Source organism: Pseudopodoces humilis, chromosome 12, assembly GCF_049639895.1.
Source record: "Pseudopodoces humilis isolate 2021_Gansu_Grassland_sample_001 chromosome 12, ASM4963989v1, whole genome shotgun sequence".
Lineage (NCBI taxonomy): Eukaryota > Metazoa > Chordata > Aves > Passeriformes > Paridae > Pseudopodoces > Pseudopodoces humilis.
Window position 1 is genome coordinate 19202632 of NC_142211.1, and position 17457 is coordinate 19220088.

Below are 17457 nucleotides of genomic sequence, written 5' to 3' on the forward strand. Positions count from 1 at the left end.
ACATTCAGCATAAACAGAACAGACGACTGAGGATACAAACATCATAAAGTCACCCCAGGACACCATGCCTCAAGGAAAAGAGTCCCATCAAAGAACAGTCTAATTTTTTTATTTACTCTGTCAAAGAGAATTACAAGAATTACAGGAGCTCCTTTCCTTGGTCCTCTCCTGAAGGCAAAATTCAGGCATATTTTTCAGTCTAAGAGCAAATGATCTTTCATTTTCTGCTCTGTCAACATATTGCCCCTTATCAACAGCAGTAGACTGGAAAGCACTAAATGTTGCCAGCATACTTTTTGTGGGTGACTTACTGCACCTGGGAATAGCAAAGAGGAAATTGAAATGGTTTCAATTGCCTACATGAAGCAGAGCTAGGAAGCAGAAAAGTAAAAAAAAAATGCACTTTGACTGGTCATCAGACACTTTATTTACAAGCTATGGAAATGAGAAATTCTTCTGTAAGTAAGTCTGATCTTAATATTTAAATCATTCACTTCCCTCCCTAGGATTTCCTTTTAGCAGTTCAGGCTGATTAGAAAAGAAAGAATTTAGCATTGCTTTCACTTCAGTGCAAGAAGCCTCCCAACCTTCCCTCTGTGGTTCCTTTTTCTGAAGTGCTATTTTCTGTGGAATGATCCAGACATCAGACACTTTTTTCCTTTCTCTAGATGTGGCAATAGGGATGTGGCATATGATATTGAGGAAATTGCAGTATATTTTGACATTGCCAAATGAATTCAAGTCACAGAGAAGACTGAAATTACAGCAAATGTGAACTCACAGCAAAGAGCTAATTATAACCTGGAATACAAACAGGGTGAATCTCCTAGTCCAAAACTTCCAAAGTCACAATTGCTCTGTTTTCTATTTATAAAGCTATTTGGGGATGGAATATGCTACATAAATGCCACATAACATCCTAACAAATATCTCAAATACACAATCCCAGGCAATTTTATTTTATAACCCAGAAAATAAAGCATGCTGAAAATGCTAGTCAAGAGTGTGGATTTCTTAGCGTAGCTATGGCTGGCAAGATGTTCAGCTGACAGCCTTGCTGACTGAAGTCTTCTGTCTCTCCACATAAACTGTTAATATTGCAAACCTGAAGACATGAAGGGAGCTGCCCGTGTGGTAGCAGACACACTGGTAACACTCAGGCTAAGGCTAGCTGTAGTGTTCATACTGCTTGCCATGCTGACAACCGAAGAGGTGGTGCTAGTGGCTGAGGTTGAAGCAGTTGAAAAAGTTGTTGAAGGCTGAAGCGAAGTTGTGTTCTCAACACTAGTGTGCTAGAAAGGAGACAAAAAGAATGAGGATCACAGAGCAAATGAGGCACAGTGAAAGATGCGGGGGGGGGGGACATGACACACGACGACACACGACACAAAACTAAAAATCAAACCCCACAATCTTTTAAGTAACAGCAGCATAAATAATGCATTATCTCATTATCTATGTATCAGACAAGGAATTAAGTTGCATGCTTGTGATTTTTAAGTATTCAAAGAAAATTATTACATGAGAGTTAAATTCAAACCGCTATATCATCACATAATTATACCACAGTAACTCAAATGTCATTTCCTTGCATTATTTCTTGACCTTTTTGCTTGTATACTCCTTTAAGCTGGTATTTGTTATGTTAAATAAACTATATTCTTCCAAAAGACAATATTTGTTTTCAAAATACAGGACACTGCTATTGTGATTTCCTCAGTGCATTTGTGGAATTTAAAAGATTAAAACTGCAGTGCCCAACAACAGAGTCAATATGGTAAACTGAAACACAAACAAATTGTATTACAGGAACACATGAGGATAAAGGAGTTCCTGGTTTGCATCCAGCACAATACAGTGCTTTAGCTGTAAACTGATCACACGTGCAAAACAGCGTCATCAACACAGAGAAGCCAAAAAGAACTCTGACAACAAAAAAAGAGGACATTTTGATAAGTGTGATTTTTAAGTTACATATACAGCAGGAGTGGAGCGTTACAAACCAAAATTCAAGCATAAAGAAAAGCAGTAACCTATCTGCACATCCCAACTGAGATTGTACAGACAGGACAAGGCGGTGTCTCTGACTTTCATTTATGCAACCTCATCTAGAGCACTGTGTTCACTACCATTTGCCTTGTTATCTCTAATACATTAAATACACAGGTGTCAACAATGTCACATGATAAACTCTAAAATTATCTGTCCTGAGGCATTTGTCATGACATGTACCACTCCATCACCTGCACTTTGCCAGCTAACCTCTCCAGTGGAGACTGCAAACAGTCCACATTTTAGAGCAGTTTCAGACAGTCACACCTAAAGTTTTGTTTTTTAAACACATTTGTTATAAGAAATTCTTTCTATATTCCATCCCCCCTTGCTGGCACAAAAATTTCCTCTACAGTTGTGTGACTGGCAAGTCTCTGTAACAGCTAGTTCTGATCTAGTACAAATCACAAGTGGTAAAGACTTTTTTACCACTAGAGAGCTGTCAGTCCACCTTCCCTGAGATAAAGCTCTCGTTTCAGTTATTAGCATACTGGAACACACTGAACTAAGAGAGGGTCTTAATCATCAGATAAACTGACTATATGCCAAATATCTGTGGAAATGCAAATAGGACTTACCACATGCAAATAGGACTTACCACATGTGATGTGCTTGAAGACAACACTGAGGCAGGGGAGAGGCTGCTCTGATGATTGGAAAGGGAGCTAAAAAGAAATTGCAAAGAGTTAATAAAATTATTTTTTTCTAAATAAGTTTTAATATATATCTATGTATATACACGCACATATATATACAAACAGAGTAGGTAGCAGACTATTATTTAAAGAATAAAAATTGTAGCTATGTGTATGCACATATACACACGGTAGGATAATAAAGAAAAAAATTGCCTGTAGAAGTGTGTGTGTATATATATACACACACATCCCTACATTTTCCCTTTAACTAATATCCTACTATGGTTTAATGAAAAAAATGAAGTACAGAGACAAGTATTACTAACAAGAAACATCTAAAACACCATTCATTTATATTTATCAAATTACTATATTTTTAGAAAAACAACTGCTGGTTCAGGAATCATGTAGCAATGACTCTAAGACATGTAAAGTCCAAAACCAGAAGAATGCTCACACAAATACATGTCTTGTTTCTCATTCTTTTCATAAGCAACTGCTGCTGCTTGCCACAGGGCACAAGTATTAATTAGGTGAGATAGTGCTTTGGTTTGACTCATTATGGTATTTCTCACATAACCTGCATAACATTAGTTAAACCAATTAGAACTGCAGTGTATTTTCCCCATAACTACCAAAGGCCCCAAGAAACACTCAAAAGACAGAGCTCAAAAAAAAAATCCCCAGCAAATGAAGAACATCTGTGAAAGCCCAAAAGTTAGCCATACTACTACAGAATCTGTCAATTTAATCATAGCCAATTCATACCACTACACCCTACCAAAAACAATTTCTTCTTTGAAAAGATGAAACAGAACTATTAGTTCAGTTTTATACATACACTGTAAAATATGAAAATAAAGAATCCCCTGATGAAAAACATTTGCAACAACTTTGCTTTAGAAAGCAACTCTGCTTTAGCACCATATTTTTTTCCTAACTGACCAGGCCTGTGAATTTTTGGCACTAACAGCAGCACTGACATACATCTGTAATCCAAAGATCTCCCCGAAAAGTGACTGAAATGTTTTTTTAAACATTTACAGTGACAGAAGTTATACCTTACATTCGAGGTCAAGAACATAACTTACAGCACAATAAACAAATTGAACATTGACAAAGCAAAGATATAAAAACTATGTATGGTTTGGTGCTCAAAAAAAAACCCTCCTCATGTAAAATCAGAAGCAATAGAGATCCTAACCATAGCAAATATTTTTAGCATTCTCTATGGAAATAGTCACAAGAAAATACAGTAGTTTTCATAGCAAAGTTACAGGCTATATTATATGCCCTAATTAAAGGGCAAACACTTCTGGCAGCTCTTTGAGGTGTGGAACCAGAATAAATCTTGGCAGTTCCATAGATTAATTTTAATTTGACTCTTTAAAACTGTTCTCTGCCTGCAGAAATTACAATGACACCACTTCAAGCAGCAAGGAAAGAAACAGTTCAGTCCTACATACATTTTTAAACCACTCCCTTGCCCACTCTCTCCAGCTCTTCTAAAAGCCTTAATTCACTATCTGACCTATGGTAGAGACAGACAAGAACCACTACTGCAACCAAGCCAAACATACTTGGAATTCAAGAATCATCTTTCATGGGGCTTTGTATCTGACCAACAGCATCAATCCTCCAACTAAAATTTCTATCAATATACACAGCTTTTCAACAAACAAATGTGGGGATATATTTTCAATATGAATAAATGAATTCTTGTTGTTTGACACATTTACCATTTTATTCAACAGAAAACACTAGTGTATTAAGAGACTATGTCCTAGCTGTGAAACAGAAAAAAAAACTGTGATAGCCCATAAAATTAGTTTCTTATATTAACAAATATAATAAAAAGGTGAGTATTAAAACATAATCAGCACAGCTTCAGGATGTCACCTGTCCAAGGGCAAAGCTCAAGTAACAGGCACTAAAAAAATCAGAGTGTCAATGAGCTAAGCTGTACTAAATGCACTTCCAGGAACATTAATCTGACATTTCAAAGTGTCTTAAGGAAATGTCTTAGAAAAAGGCACACACTTTCCCTGTGGAAAAATTTCCATTTCCTAATTTTAAGAAATACAAATATAAATGAAAAAACGATATTTCAAAATTAGCCAGGAAGTAAATTGTTAGGGAATAATTTCAAACATACGACTCTAAACAAACAGCAGGCACTGCAGAAAAAGTAGGAAAAACAAACTGGAGGAATCAATTTAGCTGACATGACTGAAGCAAGAGGTACTTAAAACACAAAGTTGTTTATATACCACTGTCCTGGGTAACCCAAAATGTTATTGTATTCCTTATCTATCGGTGCCCAAAATTGTTATTATCTCTTTAAGACCCTGCAGCAGGAAAACAACCGTGCAAGGGCTAGGAGGTGCCCAGGTTTTTTGAGGTTGAGGCACTCAGGCAGAGCTCTCTCTTACCTCATGGCTCTGGCTTTTTTCCCTTTGTTCTTACAGGGAGATAAAGCCAGCACGAATGGGCAGAGGCTCTCCTTTGTGTTTCTTTTGGGTTTTTTCCTAGAGGGTTGCCTCAGGTAGTTTTTTTTCTGAGAGGTGGTCCTGGACTGCCTCAAGGAAAATTCCACGAGTACCTGCCTGCAGCTGCAGCATTGCAAGGAGAAGAACAAAACAGCCCTGCTCCATACAATCGCCCCAGCCCACCAGCAGTGCCCCGTGGAAATAGGAAGGTGCAAAGTCCGAGTTGCCCCAGCTGGCTGCCTTGCCATCTACTGCCAAGAGGAAGGCAAAGTCCCTGCACAAGTTCTAGCCCTGGACCAAGTTCCAGCTGCCAGAGTGTGCCATCCACCTTCACCAATGGAGCTGCTGCCGCTGTTGGAGAGAAAAGAGGGGAGAGGGCTGCTGCCATCTTAGTCTTTCCACACATGGTTGTCTGTGGAGGGTGCCATCTTGGGGGAGGGGCTACTCTGCCATTTTTTAATTTCTCCTTGTTCCCAGGGAGTCTGTGAGATTTCAGCAATTTTGTAACTAGTGACTATTACTGTTATTATGTTTGTCTGTTTCTGTTTTGGTTTTTTAGTAAATGCTAATATCCTATTGCTTGGCAGACAACAGGGAGAAACCATTCCTCGTAACATAATGCAATACAACAAGTAAATTGTTATTTTTTCACTTATATCTACTGTGAAAAACGAGGTTAACATATTTTTCTTATAAAATTTAAAAGTTTAATAAAAAGACAATTAGGAGATAAAAATAAAGTATACAGATACGGCCGGGTGTCTCTGCATTCAGCCAAGAGAGTACACCTTACTGACAAAGGATTGCCCCTTAAAAACAGAACCCTACTACATATCCATAAATTCTCATACATATTCATACATTCTTCTTAGGATCTTTGGTGTTCTTCTGTTTAGTTTTCTCTTGCCCCCTTTCCAATAGATCAATCTTCTTGGCACCATCGAGATTTACATTCCCTGATAACAGAAATGCAATAAATTCCTCCCCCAGAACTCTGGTCACGGCGGTCTTCATCTGGATAAGATAGTTTAAGAATGCAGGGGGGTCTCTAGCTATCTTTTTCAGTCTTTGGGTTATACAAACAAAAGTAGTTTTTGTTTTAATACTATGCCATAGCTTAGCATATATGTATTATACCACTATTTCTAAGTTTCATCAATAACAGAAATAAAGGAAACTATTAATACAGCTAAATTTTCTAATCTTATACATATAACATTCATTATAATATTTGCGAAAAGCCAATAATATTATATGCATTTATAACATCTACTCATATTTATCTCTCCTTATTGGTGGAAAGGGATTGGTTAAAACTAAAGGGGAGGTAACTTATTTCAGTGTCCACTTCTTAAATTGTCTTAAACCAAGACAACCATGAAAACTTCAGGGCAGCAGCTGCTCTATCATTAAGAGGCAGCCTAGAGCTCATACTTTGCAACCAGAAACATCCTGGCCTCTTCTGAATCTCCCTCCTAATTCTAGTTAATGGCAGGAAAAGAGACCCTGGTGCCTGACAGCCCCATATACAATCACCCTTATGTCTGTACTTTCCTGACAATTGAACCCCTTTCAGTTTACCACAACTCCTACTGTACCTGCTTAACTGTGAGAGTGAGCTGCTGGCCAGATCACTGGACTGAGGCAAGCTGGGAAAAGTTCCTGCATGCTGCGATGCTGAAGGCAGAAGTGAAGCAGTAGTGGACACCATGCTGGGCAGAGAACCAGCAGAAGGTAGTGAGGGAGAAGGCTCTGTCTTAAGTGCAGGAACTGATGAAGTAGCTACAACAAATTAAAAAGAGACATTCAAAGACAAATTCCAGCATACTTGACATCCCAGCCTGGAATCAGGAACACAACAGTGTTCTCCCCTTGGTTTACAAAAACCTGACCATTAAGAACCAATAACAGTATCAAGAATCAGGCTATTAATGAAAATTCAAGCAGCAACATAACTATAATTTTTCTCCCTTTAGGCTCTTCACCTACAGTAGATTTATAATTTTCCATGCTATATGTGTAACAAACTAGTCTTCTGCACTTCACCTCCCACTCTCTGGATTACTACCATTTGCTCACAAGTCAATCCTCACTTTAAAATTCCTTGCATTTGGTTCCACAAACAGAAGTCATTTGTGCTGTACAAATCTGCTTTTACCTACAGCTCTGCTTCTTCATTGCAACCTACACAGCACCTTTGATGTTTAAGACTTGGATCACTGGAGTACAAGGGCACATACAACTTATCAGTTTGGAGAACTAAGTCAAATGTTTAATGCAGTAGAATAAAAGAAGCTATGATAAAAGGCCACAACTGGGCACAGCATTAAGTATTTTTGATGGCTAAAGAGTTGTCAAATATTGTCTAACTTTATGTGAGCTAGATAACAAAAAGCTTTAAGCATGAATAGTGCTTTTTCAGGTACAAAGAGTAGAACTTGTTTACCACAGATGTACCTTTCCAAAGGATCACTATACCAAGACACTGAACAACTCTACTGCCCAACAGAATACCCAGCTGCTTCTACACTTATCTCTTGTTCTCTGAAGATAATACACAGAATTAGAGACACTCATTCACCAATAAAAGAAAGAGTTGAGCCCTGCCTTCTGCTGGGCCATGCTTCCATACCACATCAGAGACCACTAGCCAGTGGATCATCACTAACTTGCAACGCATGTAAAGACAATCTTAGAATGGTCACAAAAGAAAATTCACATATACACTCAGAAGGTACACATCACAGTTTGTTTAAGTTACTGGTTTGCTTCCCTCGCTAAATGACCCAAGTCAGGTTGCTGGACTGATATACAAACAGAAATCAAGAAGTCTTTGCCTTGGCAATAAGCATGAAGGTAACTGACAACAGAGAAGGAAATTCTATAGATCAGGTTCAAGACCATTTAAGGAACCTGAAATCCATGGGACCTAAAGAGATACATTGGTGGGTCTGGAGGGAACTGGCAAAGGAAGTGGCTAAGACACTATCCATCATATTTGAGGAAGTCATGACAGTCCAGTGAAGTTCCCACTGACTGAATGTGGTGGATGAGAGAAGAGCGACTGACATCATCTACCTGGACTTGTGCAAAGCATTTGACACTGTCCTGCACAATATCCTTGTCTCTAAACTGGAGAGACATGGATTTGATGGGTGCACCATGCGGTGCATAAGGAGTTAGCTGGACAGTCACACTCAAAGAGTTGCAGTCAAGGGCTCAATGTCCAAGTGGAGACCAGTGGTGTTCCTCAGGGGTTCGTGTTGGGACTGATACTGTTTAACATCTTTGTCAGTGACATGGACAGGGGGATTGAGTGCACCTTCAGCAAGTTTCCTGATGAGACCAAGCTGTGGGGTGCAGTTGACATGCTGGAAAGAAGGGATACCATCCAGAGTGACCTTGAAAGGTGGGACTGCAAACCTCATGAAGTTCAACAAGTCCAAATGCAAGGTCCTGCACCTGGGTCAGGGAAATCCCAAGCACAAATACAAGGTGGGTAGAGGATGGATTGAGAACATCCCTGGGGAGAAGGACTTGGGGATCTTGGTGAATGAAAAAAAATAATATAAACCAGCAATGTGCACTTGCAGCCCAGAAAGCCAAGTGTATCCTGGGCTGCACCAAAATCAATGTGACCAGTAGGTTGAGGGAGGGGACTCTGCCCCTCTACTCTGTTCTCATGAGGCCCCCACCTGGAGTACTGTGTCCAGCTCTGGAGGCCCCAACATCGAAAGGAGGTGGACCTGATGGAGTGAGTCCAGATTAGGGACAAGATGATGATCAGAGGGCTGGAGCACGTCTCCTGTGAACACAGGCTGAGAGAGTTGGGATTGCTCACCCTGAAGAAGAGAAGGCTCCAGGGAGACCTTGTAGCAGCTTTCCAGTACCTAAAGGGGCTCCAAGAGAGCTAGACAGGGACTTTTCACAAGGGCATGGAGTGACAGGACAGAGGTGAATGGCTTTAAACTGAAAGAAGGTAGGTTTAGATTAGATATTAGGAAGAAATTCTTCCCTGTGAGAGTGGTGAGGCACTGGCACAAGTTGCCCAGAGAAGCTGTGGCTATTAGTGACCTACCTGAAGAGATGCTTAAGAGGAAGACAGACTTAAAGTGTTGGAATTCCAACATGTTAATTCACACTGCTGCCCTTGAAAATTTCCACAGAGCAGCACATAAAGGTCAGAAGACTGAATACTAGAATTTAATTATTTTAACTCCAGGAACAGAGATGTAGGGATGCTACAAGTAAAATATCACATTATAACCTGGCCAAGATGAAGATAACAGTAACGCCTGTATCAGAGACAGTATTATGTAATTCTTACTCCACTGCAAGGGAGCAAGGTACCTGGCAGAGGGAGCATGTTAGTCACCTTTATTTCCCACGGGCTTCTAATAGGGCACAAGTAGCACTACACCCAATGAGAGGTGCATTCAGAGAATGTGACTTTGTGTCATTATAGCTAAATGCTATTCACAGCTTCCCAACTGAGAATTGGAAGAATTACTAATAAATTTTATATTTATTTTTTAATTTTATATTTTTTTATTTTCTACTAATTTTGGCAGATAAATTAAAAAGAAAAAGCAGCAGGAAATCAGCTTTAATTCTAAGACTGCTTAGGTTTGTAGATTTAATAAAGCTGCTTTCACACTTCAGTTTTAGTCAAGCAGTAAGTAGTATATCCTATGGAAATACAAAATAAACTCAAAAGAGTCAGTGAGAACAATATAAAACCTTAAACCAGACATCACTACTACGGTTGTGCACACAGCAAGTAGTAAGGAAAGATCAGAAAGCCCTGTGTACAACCAAGCTTTGTAAACTTACTGACAAGAGTTGCCTGTGTTCTAACACTGCTGTGCCCATTCTGTAAACAAAGGAGAAATGGGTGAATAAATTATCAAATAGGAATATTAAATTTTCAGACTAAACCACACACAAAACATGCTTCATGCAAAATTCCATATTCATTCTAAATTGAAAGACCAAAAAGACAGAAAATTAACTTATTTTATAGCCTTTAACAAAACCACATAATAAAGTTGTCTCAAGTGTGAGGTGTACTGAACATACAGAGTCCCATATACTGCCCATAATACACCCATCAGCAGGAGACCATCCCATCTACTGTATATAACATAAATTTCAGGTTCACACCGAAATGAAAGAAGGAATTGCTATAATATATAGGAAATGGTTGTGCTTTTGATCTAATGCAACTCACAATTTTAACTATCCAAGTTACACAGAGACGCCAATTTTTTCCATTGAAAGATAAGACTTGAGAGGCACCAGTTGTTTTTTGGATAACGTTGGAGTACAGAAGTGGATAGTCTATGCTTGATCCTCACCAGTAAATACGAGCTAGTGCAGAAGACAAGTATGACTGAGCCATTACATAACAAAGGCCAGGAGTAAATAGACTTACAAAATCTCACAAGTTCCTTAAATATTTGATAAAATAAATTATCTTAAAACAAACCTACATTCCATGTACAAATAGAGTAGGTGCTTTTGAATAGCTCCTGAGACTCTCTGTCCTAGATTAGATCTCTCCTTATACTTTTTAAAATAAAATATGAAACTAATTCCAACTGCTGTTTAAATCCAACAAAAGTGTAATGCTGGAAGGGCCACAAACAGTTTGAGATCCATTTTCTAGGTGCCATATAAATTTAATAAATAATATACCTTTGGATAGAAATGGTGAAGTTATAGCAAAATACCATGACTGATATTTACATACAGAGATAGTTCCTTTTTTAAAAACTAAGCTTCAGGGAAGGAAACTCAACTAGAATGTTAAGTGTTACTAAGAATAAAGGTCAAACAGCAATTTAAGATGTCAAAACCCATAAAAGCAGAGTCTCTTATATCCCATATACAAGAAATGGCTACAAAATAGGAAAAGAAAAAACAACAGAGTGGACTTGGGAATCAAAAATATCACTTAGCTTGGCTAAAATATTAACATATCTGGGTAATACAAATCTAACACCAATAAGAATATTTCCCTTTTTTCAAAGTCTTATTTTGGAATTTCACTCACTGTAACTGCAACAGGGGTTGGTTCAGATGGAGCCATGGAGCTTTGGTATATTATCCTACCAAGCACAGAAGTCTGCTCATAGGAGGAAGTTGTTACTGGGCTAATGGTCTGGGATGAGCAGGTCAGACTGGAAGAACTGACATCAGAGGCTGTGTAGGTGGACTCCTGTACTGTATTGGATATTGGCAGAGAGGTATTCAAAGGATCACTGGAAAAAGTAAAAATTATTTATCAACATGGCAAACTACATCTCAAATACCTTTGTGAAAATATCAGCTCCTATATAGTTATCTAGAACTACCTTAAACATGCAGTCAAATCTACATTACTTATACTAGAAAATCTAATAATGAGAAAAAATATATAATTTTACTTTGATCACCAGTAATCACTGCTTCAAAACCATCAGCTGCACTAAGCACCATTCATCTTTGTCCTGCCAGCCCAACCAAAACAAGAGTTTACATACAAGCATGTTTTTTGGTCATGTTATTTTCAACGTCTCAAAGAATATATTAATGAATATAAACTCTTTTTTTAAACAAGTAGATCCATAAAATCTGGTATATGATGAGAAACACACAGTCTCTTTTAACAACAGAATTCTATCACTAAAGTAACAGTCTAACAGAACTATTCAAAGAGGAAAAATACTTTAAAACATGCAGGATTGTTTTACTTTCTAAACAGCTTTTTTTTTTTAGTTTACAGAACTAGAAATTAATGTCAAAGTTCATTTTTAATAATATTTCTAATTTAACTTTGGGAAACTTCTTACTGCAGCCAATTTTTGAATGAATAAGGAAGAAAAAATGGGTTACTAGTATGTTGGCATTTATCATCATTTATCATTGGCTGTTTTAGCATTTCAGTAAGAGGTTCTACATAATGAAAGACTGGCTTTTTTTCTCATCCCATAGAAGCATCAGATTTGTTATCTGGTGCCAATCTACTAATATACATATATGGTACAAAGGTCATCTCTCCTGGATCAAAAAGCAGAAAAAAAAATGTGTTGTGAGGAACAAACCCTCAAACAGATTTGAAAATCTGGAAAATTAAACACAAAATAGAAAATTTATAAAGGGTAGCTTAATTATAAGGTTATATATATTCATGTAATCTCCAGCTTTACACTGACCTATCCAGGGAGATTTTGATTGTAATTAGAAAATAAATTTCTCCTTTAAGATGTCATCCACAGAAAACACTTCACAGAATCACAGAATCAGTTAGGTTGAAAAATACCTCTGAGATCACTGAGTCCAACCTGTAACCAAATACCACCTTGTCAACCAGACCTTGGTACTAAGTGCCACATCCAGTCTTTCCTTAAACACCTGCAGGGATGGTGACTCTACCACCATCCTGGGCAGCCCACTCCAATGTCTAATCACCCTTTCTGGGAAGAAATTCCTGATAATGTCCAATCTGAACCTCCCCTGTCACAGCTTAAGACTCTGTCCTCTTGTCCTGTTCTGTCCCTTGCTCCCTGGGAGCAGAGCCCAGCCCCCACCTGGCTCCACCCTCCTGTCAGGGAGTTGTAGAGAGTAAGAAGGTCCCCCCTGAGCCTCCTCTTCTCCAGGCTAAACATCCCCAGCTCCCTCAGCTGCTCCTCATAGGACGTACTCCAGACCCTTCACCAGTTCTGTTGCCCTTCTCTGGACTCACTCCAGCACCTCAATGACCTTCCTGAACTGAGGGGCCCAGAACTGGACACAAGACTTGAGGTGTGCCCTCATCAGTGCCAAATACAGGGGAAGAATCATTTCCCTGGCCCTGCTGGCCACACTATTCCTGATACAGGTCAGGATGCCACTGACCTTCTTGGCCACCTGGGCACATGTTCACCTTACATGTCATCATATTTCCCCCTCTCATTACATGGCAATTGTGCCTTGATGTTTTTGGCACAAACTTGACCCCTTAAAGAAGACATGCAAGAATGCAGGAGGAAAACTCACACATACTTGACAGATTTTGAATACAAGCTATTGTTGGTTGCCTGGCTGGTATTCTCACTGCTTGAAGTTGATCCAAATTCTGTGAGCGTAGACTCTGATCCAAACTCCAAAGCTCCAAACTGAACATTTAATCCTGTCATATCTGTTGATCCAGGCATCTCCACTGCAGAGGCAGGAATCTTAAAGGAGGAAAAAACCCAACATAATTCCTTTGCATGCACTATCTGTATTAAAGATATAAGTAACTTACACTCTTGTCCCTTAACTACAGGCTTCTTCAGTTACTGGCTCAGCCTTTGCTACTAACTAGATCTGTGACAACCCCCCACTTTACATAAATTAACTACATTCTTGTAACCTGAAATGAATTCATTGATTCTGTGCCCTGATCTGGACCTCAAAGGGTAAGCTTTACTATTCTACAATATCAAAGTGTCATCTGTGATCATCCCCCTCAGCCAATATTCATCTTGTGGCTACTAAGTCAATCCAAAAATCATATAGCAACAGTCATTTTCCACACAGGACAATTAGATATGTGCTTGGAAAAGACATCACTGTATTTTGAACATAAAAACTATTCAGTTTTGAATTTCCTGCTTTATAAACAAGAAACAGACCATGGTCTTTGCTTTCCTTCTTCCTAGAAACTTTATATATAGAATCATTAAGGTTGGAAAAGACCCTTAAGATCAAGCCCTACCATTTATCTAGATCCACAACTAAACCATGTCTCTAAGCACCACATCTACGTGTTTTTTAAATACCTCCAAGGATGGTGACTTCACCACCTTCCTGGGCAGCCTGTTCCAATGCTTGACAACCCTTTCTGTAAGGAAATTTTTCCTAATATCCTATCTAAACCTCCCTGGGTGCAACTTGAGGCCATTTCCTCTTGTCTTGTCAATTGTTACCTGGGAGAAGAGACTGAGCCCTGCCTGGCTCCATCCTCCTGTCAGTTGTAGAGAGGGAGAAGGTCCACCCAAGCCTACTTTTCTCCAGGCTAAGCCCCCCCAGCTCCCTCAGCTGCGCCTCATAGGACTTGTGCTCTAGCCCCTTCACCAGCTTCATTACCCTTCTCTGGACTTGCTTCAGAACCTCAATATTCTTCCTGAATTGAGGGGCTCAGAACTGGACACAATGTGGCCACTGGTGTGGCCTCACCAGTACCAAGTACAGAGGGACTTCCCTGGTCCTGCTGGCCATACTATTGCTGATACAAGCTTTTGTATTATATGTCTACTAAGGACAAACTCAATTACCCACCTTGGATGCTGGAGTTATCCTCCGTTTTGGTGGTTTTATCTGCTTCTGCTGGGTTTGGTGGGCAGTCACTTCCTGGTTATCCATAGATATAGTGGGGAGCTGTAACATTTTGCCAACAGCGGTAGAGGTGTCTACTGGTGATGGCTCATGGAGTTTTAACTGGGAGGAGGACTCCAGCCCAGGAGAAGGAACAGGGGCTGTCTGTGTTTGTTGTTGCTGTCGCTGGGTCAGATGGCTTAGAACTGGGGATGGTTGAGGCTGCGATTTCAAGTCTGGTCAGTGTTGGGAGAAAGAAACATCAAATTTAAAGCATTGAACTATGCTCTTCATGCTTCTACCCTTTATGAAACAATCTGGGTGACCTGACACACTGGACAGCTATGATTTTATAGAGCATGCAAGTCTCTTTCAGACATCACACAAGTTTCATACTGAACATTACCATTGTAATAATAAAGCTAACACTTGATATTCTCTACTTTAAATAAACAGCTGTGGACAAGCATTATTTAGAATAATTGAAATGTTTAGGTTGGAAAAGACCTCTGAGTTCGAGTCCTACCACTAACCCAGCACTGCCAAATCCAACACTAAACCATGTCCCTAAGCACCATATCTATTGCAAAGACAGAAAGTACTTTGGACCTGATTAGCATGAGAGATTTGATAATCAGGATGCCTTGGTAAGAATAAACAGAAATTTGAAGATTGCAAGAAGATTGGATCAGACTGGCAACAGGGAAGAAGATTGAATCAAGTAGAACAGATGTTTCAAAAATGTATAAGTTTGTTTGTATGATCTTTAACCCAATCATTGTAGTAAAAATTTACTAGCCTTCCTAGAATGGTATATAAGCATATGCAGCCCACAGTAAATTTGGATTCTGATCACCACTCAGCTGTCCCAGTCTCTCTCAATCGCCAATACACATCTACACAGATTTTAAAATACCTCCAGGGATGGTGACTCCACCACTTCCCTGGGCAGCTTGACAACACTGTCTGTGAAATATTTTTCCCTAATATCCAATCTAAACTTTCCCTGGTGCAACTTAAAGCTGTTTCCTCTCGTCATATGTTACCTGGGAGAAGAAACTGATCCACACATTGCTAGAACCTCCTTTCAGTTAGCTGTGGAGAGCAATAAGGTTGCCCCTGAGCCTCCTTTTCTCCAGGTTAAACACCTCCAGCTCCCTCAGCAGCTCCTCATAGGACTTGAGCTCCAGACCTTTCATAAGCTTCATTTCTCTTCTCTGGAAACACTCCACCACCTCAATGTCTTTCTTGTAGTGAGGGACAAAAAATTCAACACAGGATTCGAGGTGTGGCTTCACCAGTGCCCAGTACAGGGGAATGATCACTGCCCTGGTCCTGCTGGCCACACTATTTCTGATACAGGCCAGAATGCCATTGGCCTTCTTGGCCACCGCACACACTGGCACATGTTCAGCTGACTGTTGACCAGCACCCCCAGGTCCTTTTCTGCTGGGCCACTTTCCAGCCACTCTGCTCCAGCCTGTAGCACTGCAGGGGGTTGGCGTGACCAAATGCAGGACCCGGCACTTGGCCTTATTGAACTGAATACAGTCTATTAATCCAGCCTGTCCAGAGCCCTCTGCAGAACCTTCCTACATTCCAGAAGATCAACACTCCCACCCAATTTTGTGTTCTCTGCAAATTCATGGACCCAACCAACAGTAAGCCATGAGCAGACAGTTTCTCCAGGAGAAAGTTGTTGGAGACTGTCAAAGGCTTTACTAAGCTCCGGGCAGACAACATCCACAGACTTTGCCTCATCCACTAGGCAGGTTGCCCTGTCATAGATCAGGTTGGTCAAGCAGGACCTGCCTTTCCTAAAAACATCCTGGCTGGGCCCGATCTCCTGGTTGTTCTGTAGGTGCCACATGATGGCATTCAAGATGATCTGGTCAATTACCTTCCCTGGCATCCTGACAGGCCTGTAGTTCCCCAGATCGTACTTCCAACCCTTCTTGTGGATGGACATCACATTTGCTAAACTCCAGTCTTCCGGGACCTCCTTGGTTAGCCAAGACTGTTGATAAATGATTGAAAGTGTTTTGGTGAGTACTTCTGTCAGTTCCCTCAGTACCCTTGGGTGGAGCACATCCAGCCTCAAGGACTGGAACGTGTCCACGTGGTGTAGCAGGTTATTGACCATTTCCCCTTGGATTGTGGGGGTTTCATTCTGCTACCTGTCTCCATCTTCCAGCTCAGAGGGCTGGGCACCCAGAGAACAAACTGGCCTTGTTATAAAAGACTAAAGCAAAGAAGGCATTGAGTACCTCAGCCTTTTCCTCGTCCTTTATCACTATGCTTTCCTACACACCCAACTAAGGATATTCTCCTTGTCCCTCCTTTTGCTGATATATTTATAGAAACATTTTTTATTGTGTTTTTTGGCAGTAGCCAGATTGAGTTCTAGCTGGGCTTTGGCCCTTCTAATTTTTTCCCAACATCCTTGTAATCCTTGCAAGTTGACTGCCCCTTCTTCCAAGGATGACAGACTCTTTTTTTTTCCCCCAAGTTCCAGCCAAAGATCTCTGTTCAACCAGGCTGGTCTTCTCCATCATCTTGTCTTCTGGCACATGAAGACTGCCTGCACCTTTAGAATTTCCTTCTTGAAGAATGTCCAACCTTCTCAGATTCCTCTGCCCTTCGGGACTGCCTCCCAAGGGACTCCATCAACGAGTCTCCTAAACAGGCTAAAGTCTGCCCTCTGGAAGTCCAACACAGAAGTTTTGCTGACCCTTATCCTCACTTCTCCAAGAACCCGAAACTATAATTTTGTGATCACTGTGCCAAAGACAGCCTCTGACCACCACATCACCCACCAGTCCTTCTCTGTTCACAAACAGCAGGTCCAGCAGAGCACCTCCCCTGGTTGGCTCAGCAGCTGTGTCAGGAAGTTCTTCCACACACTCCAGGAACCTCCTAGACTCTTTCCTCTCCACTGTGTTGTATTTCCAGTACAC

At 40.3% G+C, this 17457-nt stretch overlaps 1 protein-coding gene and 1 non-coding gene across 17 annotated transcripts in view; both read right to left on the reverse strand.

Moving 5' to 3' along the window:
- The window catches only part of LOC148183468 (ubiquitin-associated protein 2-like), a 227991-nt gene that overhangs the window by 66999 nt on the left and 143535 nt on the right, over positions 1–17457 (reverse strand). For 14 of the 16 annotated variants that reach the window (XM_088061420.1, XM_088061421.1, XM_088061416.1 and 11 more), the window contains 8 exons: positions 16401–16517; positions 14465–14736; positions 13205–13377; positions 11235–11442; positions 10013–10052; positions 6778–6961; positions 2651–2717; positions 1106–1292 (listed from right to left, as the gene is read on the reverse strand). In XM_088061420.1, coding sequence (XP_087917546.1) covers positions 1106–1292; positions 2651–2717; positions 6778–6961; positions 10013–10052; positions 11235–11442; positions 13205–13377; positions 14465–14736; positions 16401–16517 — 1248 coding nt within the window. The remainder of the gene's footprint in view (positions 1–1105; positions 1293–2650; positions 2718–6777; positions 6962–10012; positions 10053–11234; positions 11443–13204; positions 13378–14464; positions 14737–16400; positions 16518–17457) is intronic. The other 2 variants (XM_088061419.1, XM_088061418.1) reach the window with 1 other exon arrangement.
- LOC148183470 (small nucleolar RNA SNORD121A) lies at positions 13686–13768 on the reverse strand. Its single transcript, XR_015773622.1, has one exon. It is a non-coding gene; the product is annotated as a small nucleolar RNA SNORD121A (small nucleolar RNA).